Here is an 18942-nt window from a genome sequence, read left to right on the forward strand (position 1 = left end):
TCCAACATCTGTATCTGAAGACTGAGCATCTATATGTGAGAAAGCATACTTTCTGCTTCTTCCTTTGATTTTTCAACTCCCTGGAAAAGTCTCTTAATCACAAGACTCATCTCTCTTTACCTCTTAGATCAATTGGCTAATTACCAAACTTCATTGAGAATACCTGTATTATGTCCTGAATTTATTCCCCCCCTTTTAATTAAAAATAGTTCACATTTTATCCATCTATCTATATATCTGTGGGTGTGTATATATATATACACATATATACACACATACAGATATATATATACACACACACACACAATGGAATACTATTCCACCTTTTAAAAGAAGAAAATCCTGTCATTTGTAACAATATAAATGAACTTGGAAGATACTATGCCGAGTGAAATTAGCTAGACACAGAAAAACAAATGGGATATGATCTTACTTATTTGTGAAATCTAAAAAAAGCCAAACTCAGAGGTAGAAGGTAATGGTGGTTATCAGGGGCTGGGGTAAGGGACATAAAATGGGGAGATGTTTGTCAAAGGTACAAAGTTTACAAAGGGTACGCAGGTAGGATGAATAAGTTCTGGAGACATATAATATGGTGGCTGGAGTTAATAATGTACTGTATACTTGAAAATTGCTAAGAGAGTAAATTTTAAATGTTCTCACCACACAAAAGTAAACATGTGAGGTGAAGAATATGTTAATTTGCTTGACTTAATCTTTGTACAATGTATACAGACATTTATGAAAACTCCAAGTTGTGTCCCATAAATATATATAAAAAAGTTCACATTTGAGTATCATGTTCATTTAAGATATATAAAAAGTACTTGAAAGCAAAGGAATTGTTGGGATCTCTGAGAGGGCCCCCCATCAATAACACTACTATTTCCCAACCAGGCTTTGAATTAGTGGAGAAATAAAACAAGGAATTAATATGGAGGCCAGATCATCACCTCTAACACTGATAAAATCCAGGATGGATGACGTAGGTCTGAGTCTATTAGCTAATGGGTTCAGTAATATTGAACCCCAGAATTAGGTAGACATATCCTCCAATTTCTAGATAGCGATGGACTAGGGCAGTCCTCCCCACAAAAAGAGGATGGCAGCAAGTGCCCTATGGAGTGAGATCTTCCATAGAGGACCAAAGGAGAATTCCCGAGAGAGAAGGTAATGTCTAACCAGCTATGCTCAGTTATTCATCCCAATTTAGCCCAATCTGATTAATAACCCAATCAGATAAGCCATTCCAGCTTTCCAGGAAGAAAGTGATTAAGGGATGGAAATTGGTTCAGTTATTTACTTAAGGAGACTACCACCTCATAGAAACCTGGATGGGGAAAATATAGTTTCTTTGAATTCTCATTTAAAACCCTCTGATAAGAAATTAGTTAACATTCAGTTATAAGTTTATTGCTAATATCACATAAGGGCTCCATTATTAGTATTTAATGTTTTAATGTTTTTTAAGATTCTTAAAAGTACACTTGATTTTAAAAATTCAAAGCCATGTAGGTATAGATAATGCCTGCATCCAAAGCGCTATAAAAAAGAAAACTGCTTTTACTGGTTTCTTGTTATCCTTTCCTAATTCCACTTCTCAGCAAATAAACAAATACAAATTTGTAATTATATTTTTCCCCTTTCTTACACACTGTTGTTTTGTGTTTTTCTTCATAATGGTTTCTTAATTGCAGTTTTGATGACTTAATGTAATAATGCCAGAAAAATTCATAAGTGGGTAATTGCTACATTTTATGGTAAAAATAGACTTGTTTTTAAAAGTGACCAATAAAAGTTACTCCTAATAAATTTAAATGACCACAAATATGCTACAAGCCAAAAATTATATTATAGTGTAATTGTAGTTTAAGACTGCATAATAAATGCTACCATTTATTAAGTACCAGGCGCTTGCTAAACACTGAACATAAGTTGACTTATTGAATTCTCACAAAGATAAGAGAGTTAGAAGGGATATTACCTCATTTTCAAAAATGGAGAAACAAAATTAGAGAAGTAGTTTGTGTAAGTTCTTTCAGTTTTGTGTGTGTATGTGTGTGCACATATATATGTGAATTTTTACATATACTGAGTTTCTAGTCTGAAGTCTTAATTATGCTATCCCCTTATGGGAAATTGCTAGCAAAACCAGGAGAGTCATATTCTTAATAAACTAAGAAGCTCAAACATAGCAGATGCTTAAGAAGCCCTTTAAGATGGGAGACTTCCATTTGAAAACTAGAGCATCACGCACTGGGGTCTCTGCAGGGGAACTAGGGGAGGGACAGTTGGGGGTGGGGAGGTGGGGAGGGATAACATGGGGAGAAATGCCAAACATAGGTGATGGGGAGGGAAGGCAGCAAACCACATTGCCATTTATGTACCTATGCAACAATCTTGCATGTCCTTCACATGTACCCCAAAACCTAAAACACAATTAAAAATATATATATGAAAACTGGATTCTAATGTAATTATATTTTTTTCTCGGAAAAAGAAGTTACCTAAATAAAAACTCACCACAACTCTTTGTCTTTGCTTTTTCCTAGCCAGGATAAAGTGGGACCCCTCTGATCCTCAAATAATATCTGAAGGTCTTTATGCAATTGCTGTAGTTTTAAGTTTCTCTAGGATAGCTTATATTTTACCAGCAAATGAAAGCTTTGGACCTCTGCAGATCTCACTTGGAAGAACAGTCAAAGACATCTTCAAGTTCATGGTCATATTCATTATGGTGTTTGTGGCCTTTATGATTGGAATGTTCAACCTCTACTCCTACTACATTGGTGCAAAACAAAATGAAGCTTTCACAACGTATGTAATCTCAGATGTTTTGATGATAGTTATTGCAAATTTAATAAATACTAGTTTAATAGTGTTTATTTAAGTCCATGGGATAGATAAATAATGTTTCGGTAAAGATTTCATGTCTAGTTCCTCTTTTGCAAAATGAGAGGGGATTTTAAAAATGAGTTGGGGGCCGGGTGCGGTGGCTCATGCCTATAATCCCAGCACTTTGGGAGGCCAAGGCGGGTGGATCACGAGGTGAAGAGATCGAGACCATCCTTGTCAACAAGGTGAAACCCCGTCTCTACTAAAAATCCCCCCCCCAAAAAAAGTAGCTGGGCGTGGTGGTGCGCGCCTGTAGTCCCAGCTACTCGGGAGGCTGAGGCAGGAGAATTGCTTGAACCCAGGAGGTGGAGGTTGTGGTGAGCCGAGATCGTGCCATTGCACTCCAGTCTGGGTAACAACAGCGAAACTCCATCTCAAAAAAAAAAAAAAAAAAATTGAGTTGGAGGGGCTCTAAAATGTAGGAACCTTTCTAATATTAAATAATGATAACATTTTTAGCGCCAGTAAATACCTTGCCTGCCTCCCTTTATTATGTCTGTTTCAATAAGAAGAAACTGAAATTCACAAAAATTAAGTTATTTGCTGAATATTCTACAGCGGTATGTGAACATCCAGGGTGTAACCCTTGCTTGCTCCTTCTAGGGTCTGTTACTCTGAACTCCCTTGCTTTCCTGCCTGTGGGACTCCTGGGGACACTAACTGTGAAAACAGCTGCTCTCCTAATTGAACTTCTCAGATCTTATCACTGAGTAGATCTGACTTACCAATAGTGATGAGTTTTGACTTATGTTCAATGTGGAAGTGTGTTTTTTTTATAAAGTGTGTTTGGGATAGATTATTTAAATATTAGGTCTTCAGTGTTACAATGAAAAGTAACAACTGAAACATAAGCCTACTGTTTTCCATATTTCTCTAAAATACAGTTTGCCAGGGAAATGAAACCACCTGAGTTAAGCAAATTGGCTTAGCTTTGGTCAATAATTATGCCTAAAGCATTGAAATTCCTACCTAAGACATGTCAGTCATTTTGGTAACACTGTCTGTTTATATTGTCATATTTTCCATTAAAATGTATATGATTATTATTTATTGGATACACATAGAAGTATAGATCAGCAGTAAACCTAAAATGATTCTAACAAATAATATTTTTAAATAGTACATTTAACAATTCCATTGCCAAAACTATGGATTAAGTGTTCATATCTGTGGTTATGAAATTATGTTCATAGCATTTATTGAGTGCTTATTATGTATTTAGATATTGAGCTGTGATTGTATACTTCATATGCACAGTATTATCCCATCCTTGCAACAATCCTATTGTAACCATTTTATAGAAAATAAAAGTGAGCTTCAGAGAAATGAAGAATATTTTTAATAAATTTTCACTAATTTGTAAAGACACTAAACCAACTCACTTTTATTATGGTACTATTGTTATTTATTTATACACTTTCTTATTTCTTTTCTTTCTTTTATTTTTCCCCAGAGTTGAAGAGAGTTTTAAGACACTGTTCTGGGCTATATTTGGACTTTCTGAAGTGAAATCAGTGGTCATCAACTATAACCACAAATTCATTGAAAACATTGGTTATGTTCTTTATGGAGTGTATAACGTTACAATGGTCATTGTTTTGTTAAATATGTTAATTGCCATGATCAACAGTTCATTCCAGGAAATTGAGGTATAATCTCAATACATTTTATCATTTGTGCCTACATGTTTTAACTATTCCAAGAACTAACTCAGCAATGAGGATTAGAGTATGGGCTGCTGTTCCCCCTTCATTCATTACCTGTTTTATATACTCGTTTGACCAGTAATCTGGAAAATTTTAACTCTTTGCTTCCAAATGTAATATCAATAAGATATAGTGGGGCAGTAAGGCATAAGAAGCAGAAATGCTGATTTGTTAGTCATTTAATAAAAAATTTTAGAAATTCTATATCAGCATGAATTTATATTTTATTCAAAAAAATATTGTTTATGAATACCATTATTCTCCAAGTCTTTTCTGAGTATATTCAAAATTTTCTCAAGTTGAGATTAATAGTAGAAATTTTTATTCCAGAAATTTTGATCTGTGTCCCAAATAATTGAGTGGTATATTGCAGGATAAAAGAGAGAATAATTTTTCATAGTGTTTTTCAGAAAGTAGGAAAATAGATTTATATCTATCAGGTATTTATAAACACATGGGAACTTGGATATTCATAGTCCTGTAAGACTGTCAAAATTTTAGACAAATTTAAGAAAGAGTATGTGAATAGAATGTTAACATTTTGAAAAAATCTTGGAACCATCACTGGAGTCTGAGAGTGTTTGTAGGCATTGTTCTCCATCTAGCCACACAATGTTAAAAGCCTCCCAGTAATTCTGTTTATGCATTTCCTTGCTGAACTGCCATGTGTATTTGTATAGGATGATGCTGATGTGGAGTGGAAATTTGCAAGGGCCAAGCTCTGGTTTTCCTACTTTGAGGAGGGGAGAACACTTCCTGTTCCCTTCAATCTGGTGCCAAGCCCAAAGTCCCTGTTCTATCTCTTACTGAAGCTTAAAAAATGGATTTCTGAGCTATTCCAGAGTCACAAAAAAGATTTCCAGGAAGATGCAGAGATGAACAAGGTAACTTCGCTTGATAATTTTTAGTTGTATTCTTAAATGCTGTGACTACTGTAACCACTGTGCCACATCCCTTTAAAAAGCAGCAGTTCCTGATGACATGTCCATTCGTGACTACTGTAACCACTGCGCCACATCCCTTTAAAAAGAAGCAGTTCCTGATGCTCTAAAAGTTCCTGATCCCTTTAAAAAGAAGCAGTCCATCCATCCCACATGCAGCCACTTCGCACAGTACAGTCCTTTGGCTTGTGTCTGTTTAACTTGAGCACACGAACATTTCCTACTTACAATAACATAAGAAAAATTCATGAAATATAACTAAAATAATGTGTTGTGTTATCTGGAATGAGTACTGAGAGAAGAGCTATGCTGGTCTGCTTTTTTGCTGTTGTGGCTTCATCTCCCTCCCTTCTCCTTCAATTTATAGAGCCAGGTAAAGTATCAGCAGCTAGTTATGCCTGGGGGGCAACTTGATGAACTCTTAGATAACTTCCACATTGAAAAGTTCAGAAATCAGTTGCTCACATACAATTTGGGAGACCAGGCTTGGCAGTAAGTAGTTCAAGAAAGAAAGAACTCAGGACATTGAACGAAAACAATAATCCCACAAGGTGATGTAATCTTTAAAAAACCAGGAAAAGATTGAGTGCTTAGATGAGGCAGTAGGGCCATCACAACATGTTCAGACATGTTTACAGAACATGTGGAATTTGTGTCTGACTGGAGGGGAAAATGAGCAATTATGCTGTGCAAAGATCCCTGCTGAGCACAGACCACTATACTCAGAAGAGCACTGAGATACCAGTTGTATATAGAGGAGGAGGACCAGAATGGGACACATATGGATATAGTGTCATATGAGGGAAAACTGAAGGAGCTGGCTGTTTCTTCTGAAAAAGGAACATTGAAGATGACCAAAAATGTCTTTATAATTTCCATCTTTAATTAGGAAGTACACTTGTTTTTCCAAAATGGGAAGAAAAGCAATGGGCAAAAAATTCAAATAGTTAAATTTTAATTCAGTCTAAGAACAAACTTTTGAGAAGAAAATCTGCCTAACAGAAGAGTGGGCTGCCTTTAGAAGTAGTGAGCTTCTCACCATTGTAGGCAATCGATAAATGCCAGGTGGCTGACCGCGGGAATTTATTGAAGATTTTTCCTTCTTACACTGCATGGGCAATTGGGCCAAATGATTATAAAGTTTCCCTGGAACAATCAGATTCTATCATTAAGTAAAAGGAATGTTGCAATTCTTGCACTGTTTGTTTGGCATTTGCTATTTAGAGTTCTCAAGTAAGTACCACATTCTCTGAGTTCTAGTTTCCTCATCTGCCATATGTGAAAAAAATTATATCTACATCCTGAAAATCAAATAATATAAGTATATAAAAGTACTTTCAGAATTTTAAAGCTTTCTTTAAATGTAGTTATGATTAATTTGTGCAGAAATTTTGGAAAGATATACCACCTATGGCATCGTTCCAGAAATATAACTTACAGAACTCAGTGGATTGAGTGGCAAAAAATTCCCCTTCTTTCTTTTATGTAATTAAATTAGTGGTTTACAGGTCTGATTAGAATTGCAGCTTGAGGAAATTCAGAGTCCAGAGGAAATGTCCAAGCACTTGCCAAAGGGAAGAACCCAGTAAGAATATGTTCCTCTCATTAAACTTGTTGGGGAATTAGACCAGATGGCTTTTAAATATGGAATGAAGAGTGAGACTGGTTCTGCAGTTATACTCATTTCACTTTCTGTCTTTAAAAGATGAATGAAGAAAAGAAACTTGGAGTTTTAGGAAGTCGTGAAGACCTTTCAAAATTATCACTTGACAAAAGACAGGTAAGCTAATATTTAAAAATATGAAATTATGCATATAATCAGGTTTGTCTTTTCAGAGAAAGGGACAGATATTCCAAAGCAGTTTTAAGAAGTAGAGAACAGGCACATTAAAGAATTTAACTATTTTAATGATTCTCAAAAATTCCATTACTGAGAGGTGGAAGTAAGCCTATACTTGATAAGCAAAAAAGAATTATATGTATATTTAAGACATATATTAAGCACATACTTATAGTGATGGAATATAGGACTAGTGATACAGGAAAGGGAGTATGAAGAGATGAATCTGTCAAGAACCTGATGGAGGATATAATTAACTTCACTTTCTGCAGCTCAGGTAGAGAGCACACGTGGTCCCCAGTGCCTCCTAATTTATCAGTAATCAAGAAGTCATGGAAAAAGGCACTGTGGGACCTTAATGGCTATTATGGTAGACACCATTTATAATGAATGATGTGCTCTAGAGATCTATCAGCTCCTTAGCTGGGAGTAGCGAAATCCTCAACAATGAGGACATGTTTCATTTTTTGTGGGATGCTCATAGTAAGGGCACAATAAATGCTTTTTGCTAAAAGGAAATGATAAAGGAATGAATTAGGAAAAGGGCAATGTGTCAGATAGGACTTGCATTAAATTACTCATAGTCATATAAAATCCAAATCATGGTGGTTTAAACAAAACAGTTGTTTGTTTCTTCTCTGCCTCATTTAACTCTCCAGATTTAGGCAGTATGTGCCTGTTGTCAGGCGTGAGTTTCTGTGATTCTCTTGGATTTTTTTCATAGGTGTAAGAGGACAGCTTTTCCTTCTGCTATTGTATCCACTTTTCAGGAATGTAGGAGTAAGGGCAAACGAAACGTAGGGCATGCTAGCTCAATCTGCCACCACCCTCAGAAGAATCTCCCAAAAATTTCTGTTGTTATATCTCATTGACCAGAATTATGCTACATGGCCATCCCATGGAACACAAATGACAAGGAGGGAGACTTTTTTTGTGTGTGTTTTAAGCTGATTATGTTACCTCCCCCAACAACATAGGAATCCTTTTACAGCCTATTTGATGTCCAGCCACCCAGACTCCTTTCTAACCATTGCTTCTACTAGCATGTCAATCATTACCCATTACAAATCAGAACAAAAAGGAGAGCTTTAGGTAAGGGAAACACTAAACCATTAGCCCTAGTAAATTAGGAAATTTGACTGGGAGGAGCTTCCAAAGAACAGTTTTACAGGTGGGAAGGGCTGCAGTGGGAGGTAGCATGCAGGTGAGAGACCTATGCATGAATTCTGTGAGCCCTGCCACAGTCTGGGACTCAGCCATAGTGATGGGGCCACGTGGGTTGAGAGTAAGAAGCAAGAAGACAAGTAGAAATCATTCCTGGTCATCCAAGAGAGTCAGCAGATTAGGGTCATTGCAAATTGGCACATTCTTGCTGTTTAGACAAGTTATGTTTGTCTTGACTATCCAGGTGAATCTAGATTGCATTTAAAAATGATTTCGATAAGGGAAATTTAAGACATGGAAAATAAGTTATATAACAGAGCTCCAAAGTCATTTCACTCTAGAAAGATAGTTTAGTGGTTAGGAGGCTGGGTAGTGTAGGGGGTCAACAAATCATAACCCTCCTGCCACAGTCAGTCTTCAGCCTGTTTTTGTTCAGACTGAGATTTTTAAAAATTACATTTCTAAAAAGTTGTGAAAAAATAAAGAAGGATATGTGAGAGAGGCCATATATGGCCCACAAATCCTAAAATATTTATTACCTGTGCAAATGTAATGTCTCATATTATAAAGAAATGGCTCTTTTTGTTATTTGGTTGTAAATTTCAATAAATTTTTTGCAATAATAGGTCATTGTAAATTGGATCTTACATTTTTCTAGTAAGAAAATACTGAAAGCATGAAGGATGTATAATAAGTCACTAGGAAGACAGTTCTAATTTGATTGCACTGTGATCTGAGAGACTGTTATGATATCCATTCTTTTGCATTTGCTGAAGAGTGATTTACTTCCAATTATGTGGTCAATTTTAGAATAAATGTGATGTGGTTCTAAGAATGTATATTCTGTCGATTTGGGGTGGAGAGTTCCGTAGATGTCTTTTAGGTCCACTTGGTCCAATCTGAGTTCAAGTCCTGGATATCCTTGTTAATTTTCTGTCTCGTTGATCTGTCCAATATTGACTATGGGGTGTTAAAGTCTCCCACTATTATTGTGTGGGAGCCTAAGTCTCTTTGTAGGTCATTAGGAACTTGCTTTATATATCTAGGTGCTCCTATATTGGGTGCATATATATTTAAGATAGTTAGCTCTTCTGATTATATTGATCTCTTTACCATTATGTATGTAATGCCCATCTTTATCTATTTTGATCTTTGTTGGTTTAAAATCTGTTTTATCAGAGCCCAGGATTGCAACCCCTGCTTTTTTTGCTCTCCATTTGCTTGGTAAATCTTCCTCCATCCTGTTGTTTTGAGCCTAGGTATGTCATTGCACGTGAGATAGGTCTCCTGAATAGAGCACACCAGTAAGTCTTGACTCCTTATCTAATTTGCCAGTCTGTGTCTTTTAGTTGGGGCATTTAGCCCATTTACATTTGAGGTTAATATTGTTATGTGTGAATTTGATTCTGCCATTTTGATGCTAGCTGGTTGTTTTGCCCGTTAGTTGATGCAGTTTCTTCTTAGTGTCAATGGTTTTTACAGTTTGGTATGTTTTTTGCAGTGGCTAGTACTGGTTGTTCCTTTCCATGTTTAGTGCTTCCTTCAGTAGCTCTTGTAAGGCAGGACTGGTGGTGACATAATCTCTCAGCAGTTGCTTGTCCATAAGGATTTTCTTTTTTCTTCACTTATGAAGTTTATTTTGGCTGGATAAGAAATTTTGGGTTGTAAATTCTTTTCTTTAAGGATGTTGAATATTGTCCCCCAGTCTGTTCTGGCTTCTAGGGTTTCTGCCGAGAGATCTACTGAGTCTGAAGGGCTTCCTTTTGCGAGTAACCCAGCCTCTCTCTCTGGCTGCCCTTAGCATTTTTCCTGCATTTCAAGCCTGGTGAATCTGATGATTATGTGTCTTGGGGTTGCTCTTCTTGAGGAATATCTTTGTGGTGTTCTCTGTATTTCCTGAATTTGAATGTTGGCCTGCCTTGCTAGGTTGGGGACGTTCTCCTGGATAATATCCTGAAGAGTGTTTTCCAGTTTGGATTCATTCTCCCTGTCATTTTCAGGTACACCAATCAAACATAGATTTACATTTCCTGGAGGCTTTGTTCATTACTTTTTACTCATATCTTGCCTTCTTATTTTATTGAGTTGATCTTCAATCTCTGATATCTTTTCTTCCACTTGGGTTGTTGAAAGTTGTGTATGCGTCACAAAGTTCTTGTGCTGTGTATTTCAGCTCCATGAAGTCATTTATGTTCTTCTCTAAGCTGGTTATTCTAGTTACCATTTCGTCTAACCTTCTTTCAATGTTCTTAGGTTTCTTGCATTGGGTTAGACCATGCAAGAAGAGAAGCTCAGAGAAGTTTGTTATTACCCACATTTTAAAGCCTGCTTCTGTCAGTTTCTCAAACTCATTCTCTGTCCAGTGATGTTCCATTGCTGATGAGGAGTTGTGATCCCTTGGAGGAGAAGAGGCATTCTTTTTGCACTGGTTTCTTCCCATCTTCATGGATTTATCTACCTTTGGTCTTTGAAGTTGGTGACCTTTGGATGGGGTCTCTGAGTGGACGTCCTTTCTTTTTGTTGGTTTTCCTTCAAACAGGCCCCTCTTCTGCAGTTCTTCTGGAGATCCACTCCGGATGCTACTTGCCTGAGAATCACCAGCGGAGGTTGCAGAACAACAAGTATTTCTACCTGTTCCTTCCTCTGATATCTTCTTCCCAGGAGGATACCTGCCAGATGCCAGCCATAGCTTTCCTGTCTGAGGTGTCTGTCAGCCCCTGCTGGGAGATATCTCCCTGTCAGGATACACAGGGGTCATGGAGCCACTTGAGGAGGCAGTCTGTCCATTATCAGAGCTTGAGTGCTGTTCTGGGATATCTGTTGCTTCCTTCAGAGTTGCTGGGCGGGTATGTTTAAATCTACTGAAGAGGAACCCAGAACTGCCCCTTTTCCCAGGTGCTCTGTCCCAGGAAGATGGCGGCTCTATTTGTAAGTCCCTGACAGGCTGTTGCCTTTTTTCAGAGATGCCTTGGCCAGCAAAAGGGGAGTCCAGTGACACAGTCTGCCTGCAGAGGCCTCACTGAGCTCCCATGGGCTCTGCCCAGTTGCTGTGTAAACTTCCCAGCAACTATGTTTACACAGGCAAGGTCAAAACTGCCTACCTCAGCCTCAGCAATGGTGGACACTCCCTTCACTGAGCTTAAGTATTTCAGGTCCAGCTCAGACTGCTGTGCTCATTTGAGAATTTCAAGCCAGTGGATCTTAGCTTGCTGGTCTTCATGGGGTTTGGATTCACCGAGCCAGATCACTTGGCTCCCTGTCTTCAGCCCCCCTTTTTAGGGGAGTGAGTGGTTCTATCTTGCTGGTGTTCCAGGCATCACTGTGGTATGAGAAAAAAAAAAACTGCTGTGGTTAAAATGGCTGCCCAGTTTTGTGCTGGAAACCTGGGACACTGGTATTGTAGGCACCAGAGGAAATTTCCTCATCTGTGGGTTGTGAAGACTATGGGAAAAGCGCAGAATCTGTGCCAGAGTGTCAGAAAAACTCCCTAATGGCTTCCCTTGGCTAGGAAAGGGAGTTCTCTGGCCCCTTGCACTTTCTGGGTGAGGCGACACCCCACCCTGCCTCGGTTTGTTCTCCTTGCATTACACCCACTGTCCAACCAGTCCCAATGAGATGAACCAGTTACCTCAGTTGGAAATGCAGAGATCACCGGCCTTCTGCATCTCTCTCGCTAGGAACTGCTAACCAGAGCTGTTCCTATTTGGCCATCTTGGCAGAAAATCTGAAAATACATATTTTAATTATAGCTTAAAACAAACTGTAGAAGAAGTACTAAACCTGTGATGTCTGACCGCAATTGTGAAGTTTGGAATAAGATGTTGATTCCAATCAGTTTAACAATCTAGACAGCCTCTTGTGTAATTGTGTATTGTGGCAGCCATGGAGATGTGCTGCTCCCCAAGAGAGGGACTGACTTTCCCACACAATCATTTTACCTCTCCCTCTTTCACAGGTGAGTAGAGACTCACAGTGGAGAGGCTTTCTCTGTCTTCTCCTGCTCCAACTACCCTTTATCTATCAGAGGCAATAAGCCTTGATACATCTCATACTTTCAACTCAGTCTTGGCATTTGATTCTTGGAGGGTTAAGTCAACACAAGAATTTATTTTCCCTTGCTACATGAGCTTGTGGTGAACAAAACTTGAGACACATTTCACATGCCTTGGTTTTACGCTATACATTAAACTGTATTCCCGATAAAATGTTTTTAAGGCAATCATTTATATTTCAAATAATTTTTGCCCATTGCTAATGAGATGCTTTGGGTCAAGTGTATACATATTAAGAAAAATGCTTATGGTTCATTCTTTCTTACCCAACTCATATGACTTTTGCCCACTCTTTTTCATAACATCTATATCTAAGATGCTAGGTGAGTTTCTATTTCACTCAGGTCTTCTCTCTGACCTCTTGAATTTTAAAGTATTTAGTTAGCTGTACAAATGTAGCTGTCACATCTGCTCCAGGTGCACCATAGATATCAGTAGGATGAACTATATATAAAAACAAATTTTGAAACAAGGTAAGAGGACCTATTCATTATCTTTGATCATATCCTTTAACTCTAAAGGTCACTGACTTTGGTGGTTGCTAGCATTAGTTTTTGAGATATACAGTCTGAAAGGATAGCATAAACTAAAAGTTGATCTCTTCCATAGTCTATTACATGTGTAAACCTGATAATGCCAGATAACTTCTTGATTATCTTCCAACTTCTGAACAGATCACATTCCAGTTGTCATCTTAGGGAGGGTTTTTAAACCCAATAGAGTAGAGCTTAGGAGATTTTAATGCTCATCTGAATGTGGGAATCACTGAATATTTCATTCCCTGAATGACTTAGTCATGGACTTCGGCACATCAGTACAAAGTAATATTTGGGGAAATATCTCCAGGATGAATTGACTACAGACAGTCCCAGACCTACCATAGTTCAACTTAATGATTTTTCAACTTTATGATGGTGTGAAATCACTATATGTTCAGTAGAAACAACTGTGCTTCAAATTTTGAATGTTGATTCAAATTTTTATAACGTTCATATAAAATAGGCTTTGTGCTAGATGCTTTTGGCCAACTGTAAGCTAAGGTAAGTGTCCTGAGTATGTTTAAGGTAGGCTAGGCTAAGTTATGATATTCAGTAGTTAGGTGCATTAAGTGTATTTTCAACTTACTTACAAAGGATCTATCAGGACATAACCCTGTCATAAGTAAAGGGGTATGTGTAGATTAAAGTTAACCGTGAAATAGACCTAAAGCCACATAGTAGATATTTACCTTTCTATAAAATAATAGGTATTGACAATTATAGAATGTCCACTGTGTGTCAAGCTATATATTCTCTATACCTCATCTCTTTAATTCCTGCAATGCTCTTGGAGGCAGGTAATATTATTTTCTCTACTGTGTATCTGAGGATCCTAAGGATACAGAGATGAAATGATTTGCCTAAAGTCCCATTTCAAACAAGTGACAGACCCTAAATTTCAATCAACATCCACTTAATTCAGAGCAATATGTTTTTAAGCACTGTATAATTCAGCTTCATTTCCTATCTGTACTGCTGACTGAATATTATTGTCCATACCTTTTCAGTCCAATGCTCTGTTCCTGGTTGCAGGACATTTAATGCTTGTAGGAAATAGGAGACTCCCCGAACTGTTCCTATATCCAGCAATATAAAAAACTTTAAAGACTTAAGATTGTTTGTTTTTAATGAATTAGAAACAAGTTATTAGTGTTGCTCACTCTAATCCTACAATGAACCTACATGATGAGAAATATTAAAATATTAATATCAAACTAATTATTAGGAAATGAAAAAGAAAACGAGGCTGGGCATGGTGGCTCATGCCTGTAATCCCAGCACTTTGGGAGGCTGAGGTGGGCAGATTGTGAGATCAGGAGATAGAGACCATCCTGGCCAACATGGTCCAACTTGGTGAAACCCCATCTCTATTAAAATATAAAAAATTAGCTGAGTGTGGTGGTGCGTGCTTGTAATTCCAGCAACTTGGGAGGCTGAGGCAGGAGAATCACTTGAACCTGGGAGGTGGAGATTGCAGTGAGCTAAGATGATGCCACTACACTCCAGCCTGGCAACAGAGTCAGACTCCATCTCAAAAAAAAAAAGAAAAAAGGAAAGAAAAAAAAGAAAAGAAAAAGAAAACGAATAAAGAATGAATAAAATATGGTAAAAGGTATTAACTAAGAGGGCAGGCAATGGTTCATTTGGAATTGGAGAGAGTGTTTATTTCTATATTAGGAACAAAGCTTGCATCCAGTCCTTTTTGCATATAGTCAACAAGTTTCCCACTTCCAGTCTTTGTGGCAGTATACATGTTGGCACCATCTATAAATATCCAAATCCCTGAGCTTTAAATACTATTCAGTTTTCAAGGTGAATTTTCTTTCTTTTATATGCAATAGTCTTGCAGACTTGGATTTCCAGACATTAAATAATGGCACTTTCTGCCACCGAGTGGTAATAATACTTCCTTGCACCACTGGATAAGTTATTCTTCTCTGTAGTATTCAGTTTTTAAAAAAAAATTACTGAATTTCTATGATGTATTAGACACTGACTAGATTTTTTTTCTGAAAATAAAATATATATGTATCCAAAACTTGGTATTTCATACTTAGAAAAAAACTAGTCATATAAAAATGCCCCTGTGGATATATAAATATTTAGTTTTATACCATTTGACTATACCAGTGGTTCTCGACCAGCAGCGATTGCACCCTCCACCCCCAATCTGGTGCATTTGATAATACCAGCAGATATTTTTGGTTGTCACAGTAGAGGGTGGTGGGATCTCTGATTGACATCTAATCCCTAGGTTAGATGCCACGGATGCTGCTAAGCATTTCATAATGCACAGGAGACCACCCACACCAAAGAATTATCTAGCTCAAAATGTCAAACGTGAGTTATTGAATAGATGGCAAATAAATCAGAGTCATGTGGTTATGAGCATCTCCTCACCTGCACGCTTTATCATTATGTGCTCAGTGGGCTTCACACTTGGTCCTCACCTTTTATGATGTTCTCAAGACATAAATTATAGTTTCAAAGCCAGGGTTCCCATTATGTTATTTAAAATGTTATGTGGAACTTTTTATGCATTTCACAAATTCATAAACTAGTGGGGGTTGAATGATGATAGAAGCTAGCTAGACCACTTCCCTCACTGTAAGACAAGGATGTAGAAAGTTGAAGTATCTTGCCTGCTGTTCCATGGCTAGCTTGTAGCAAAGCCAGATGGTATTTATCCTTTAGGTTCGCTTCAAGTCCTCTTTTTGAGAACCTAAACTGCCTCTCTTTGGTTAATCTGATGAATTATATAATTCATCAGAGTGATTTTAAAATTCAGTATAAGTTAAGATATATGGACACTTACATCTTTAGAGTGAGTGACAGAAAAAGGAAATCGATACATGAAAAATGATGCTATATAAATAACATTTCCAGATTTATGTATTACAAATCTTATCAATCTTGTAATCTTGCCATATTTTTCATAATTGTGCTATTACCATAACTCAGCTATACCATAATTGCTTATGTTCATTTATACCCAGAGCCTAGCACAGGACCCTCAATATATACTTGCTCAATAGATGAATGTCTGAGTAGCTGTTTTAATTCAATATGTGGCTGAAATATCAAAGCATTAAAGTTAATACAAGGATTTTAATTCAGTCTCATTGAGCTTTACTTAGCAGCACCATAGATGTCACCAGGAAGTATAAATCACTGTGTATCTTTGAAGACAATCTCGAGTGTCTCTTCCTCCAGAAAACAGCTGTGTATCATAAACATGCAAATTGAGAGCTACTTGTTTTACTTCAGTTCTTCTAGATTATTTTTTAGAAAATGTATTAAAGAGGTTTTAAATCATCCCCCTACATGTTAATATGGTATACTACCACCTCTATTGAAGATTGCTTTAATTCTTTCTTATTTGCCTATTCAGGTAAATGTATTTAACTTAAAAAGTGCTGCCCAAATGGGATAGTATGCAGTACCTAAAATTCAAACATTAGAAATTTTTTGGTGACTGAATTCTTTTCCACCACAGTCTTACCCTGGTGTTTCTTCAGGAACCACATCAAACCATGTCGCAGGTGTGGATGTCTTAGTTAATCAGGTGGCACCATTGATCCCTCATCAATGAACTACTGAGATCACCACCATTATTTCTTCAATTTGCTTGACTCTTTCTTTACCAAGGATGTATCTGTGAAAAGATTAAAGCATGACTTTCATGACAACGTGACCGGCACTCACAAGTCTAAGAGACTCCTCAGACAACCTCTGATAGCCATTAAGAAACTGAGCACACCTAAAGCGTCATTGATTTGTCTTGGAAGACAGAATATTAAGCAAGTTAAATGGCAGTATACAGATAGATAATTTGTGTATATGAGACTATTTATAATTGTATAACATCTCATTACATTATTTAAAAGAAAAATTAAATGGAAATTCATTTCTAATTATTTTCAAATTACAGCTTGGGCACAATAAACAAGCAAGTGTAAGGAACTCAGAAGATTTCCGTCTAAATAGTTTCAATAATCCGCCAAGACAGTATCAGGTAAGCATGGATTTTTAAAGAAATAAGAGTTGTTATTTGTAATATTTAAATTCTTAAACTACGTGATTATTTAAATGAAAATAAAGTATTAGGATATTTTCTTTACTGTCAAATAATGCATTAATTCAACAAGTATTTATCAACTACCATGTACCAGGCATTTTGTAAGTGCTAGAGAGATATCAGTTAAAAAAAAATAGTCTTGGAATCGGATCTGAGAGTCTCCATGTTCAATGAAAAAGACGAACCTTAGAAAAAAACATAAAGAAGAGAGTAAAATTCATGTCAAACTCCACCATTGAGAAACAAAGACTGCTTGCTGTTGGTAAAAATTCTGCCAGGTGATTATATGTCTATATGTGTGCAATTTTACATATATCTTAATAATATTATGAAATGCATATATAATACTATATAAATGAGTTAATTGTATATAATGAGTAATAGTTTTTACCTTGTGATTTTTCTCACAAAATATATATTCCTGTTAATTTCAGTGAATGTATTAGATTCTTTTATATAAATATATGACAGTTTACTAAAAATAATTCCTTATTGATGGACATTTAAAGTTTCATTTTTTTCTGTTATATAACTAGTTCTACTATGAACATACTTGTTCATGTGCTAAATCATATCTTTAGAATAGATTCTTGAAGGTGGGGACTTACTATCTACTGTTTAACCTTGGTTTAGGTGTAAAATTTTGTTTAGTTCTATATCCATCCAGGACTTTCTGAGCACCCACTAAGATTCCTTCTTTTTATGAAAAAAAAAAAAAAATAGTAAAATCAATGTTTGCATGACAGAAGTCAAGGTACTTGAAAAATTTATTACATTGAACCTAGTCTTTCCAAAATTAATAGAAAGTTTAAAATAAAAACCGGTTCCATTTTTTGGTCAGACACATGGGGCTTAAATGAATGGACATTATTAGCTAGATTCCCCATTTCCATGAGGGGTAATGTACATCTTTCATCAACCCCACTAAAAGACTCTCTTGCTCTAATACTTTTCAAATAAAGTACAAGAAATGGACATAAGGAATTACATGTTTTCTTTAAACATTCTTTTCTAAGAATTCATTTTTGAGTCATTAGCCCAGGTGATATGGAACTGCTTTAAAAGAAAAGCAAGGCCAGGCACAGTGGGTCATGCCTGTAATCCCAGCACTTTGAGAGGCCTAGGTGGGCAGATCACGAGGTCAAGAGATTGAGACCACCCTGGTCAACATGGTGAAACCCTGTCTGCACTAAAAATACAAAAATTAGCTGGGCATGGTGACACGCTCCTGTAGTCCTAGCTACTTGGAAAGCTGAGGCAGGAAATTGCTTGAACATGGGAGGCAGAGGTTGCAGTGAACTGGCATCATGCCACTGCACTCCAGCCTGGCAACAGAGGGAGATTCTGTCTCAAAAAAAAAAAAAAAAAAAAAAAAGAAGGAAAGAAAAGCAAAATGTACAGATCGCATGCATCCCAGCTGAATCACCTTAGTCTTTGATAGCCATCACTTCCAAAGGGCTGACTACAGGGAGGAAGACTCAGAATCTTGTTCCAAATGAGATCTTTGTCATCAACCTCAAACTGACATAGATTTCTCCTTTCTCCGTCTAGAAAATAATGAAGAGGCTCATTAAAAGATATGTACTGCAGGCCCAGGTAGATAAGGAGAGTGATGAAGTGAACGAAGGTGAGTTGAACACAGAAACAAATCAGCCCCTGAATGTGAGTCAGGACCGGGACCTAATGCAGAGTGGAGGAAGAGCTGCAGAGACGCGCGTGGGGAGAGT

The 18942-nt window shown here is 37.0% G+C and overlaps 1 protein-coding gene and 1 long non-coding RNA gene across 3 annotated transcripts in view; one reads left to right on the forward strand and one right to left on the reverse strand.

Moving 5' to 3' along the window:
• The window catches only part of TRPC6 (transient receptor potential cation channel subfamily C member 6), a 125977-nt gene that overhangs the window by 104965 nt on the left and 2070 nt on the right, over positions 1-18942 (forward strand). For both annotated transcript variants that reach the window (XM_002754643.7, XM_078339230.1), the window contains exons 7-12: positions 2553-2817; positions 4349-4544; positions 5282-5485; positions 7248-7322; positions 17069-17152; positions 18767-18842. In XM_002754643.7, the coding sequence (XP_002754689.3) occupies positions 2553-2817; positions 4349-4544; positions 5282-5485; positions 7248-7322; positions 17069-17152; positions 18767-18842 (900 nt within the window). The remainder of the gene's footprint in view (positions 1-2552; positions 2818-4348; positions 4545-5281; positions 5486-7247; positions 7323-17068; positions 17153-18766; positions 18843-18942) is intronic.
• Positions 9111-18764, reverse strand: LOC118145748 (uncharacterized). The gene is made up of 4 exons (XR_004731137.3): positions 18642-18764; positions 16640-16792; positions 12175-14213; positions 9111-11865 (listed from the first exon to the last, which is right to left on the reverse strand). It is a non-coding gene; the product is annotated as an uncharacterized LOC118145748 (long non-coding RNA).

This window comes from Callithrix jacchus, chromosome 10 (assembly GCF_049354715.1).
Source record: "Callithrix jacchus isolate 240 chromosome 10, calJac240_pri, whole genome shotgun sequence".
Classification (NCBI taxonomy): domain Eukaryota; kingdom Metazoa; phylum Chordata; class Mammalia; order Primates; family Cebidae; genus Callithrix; species Callithrix jacchus.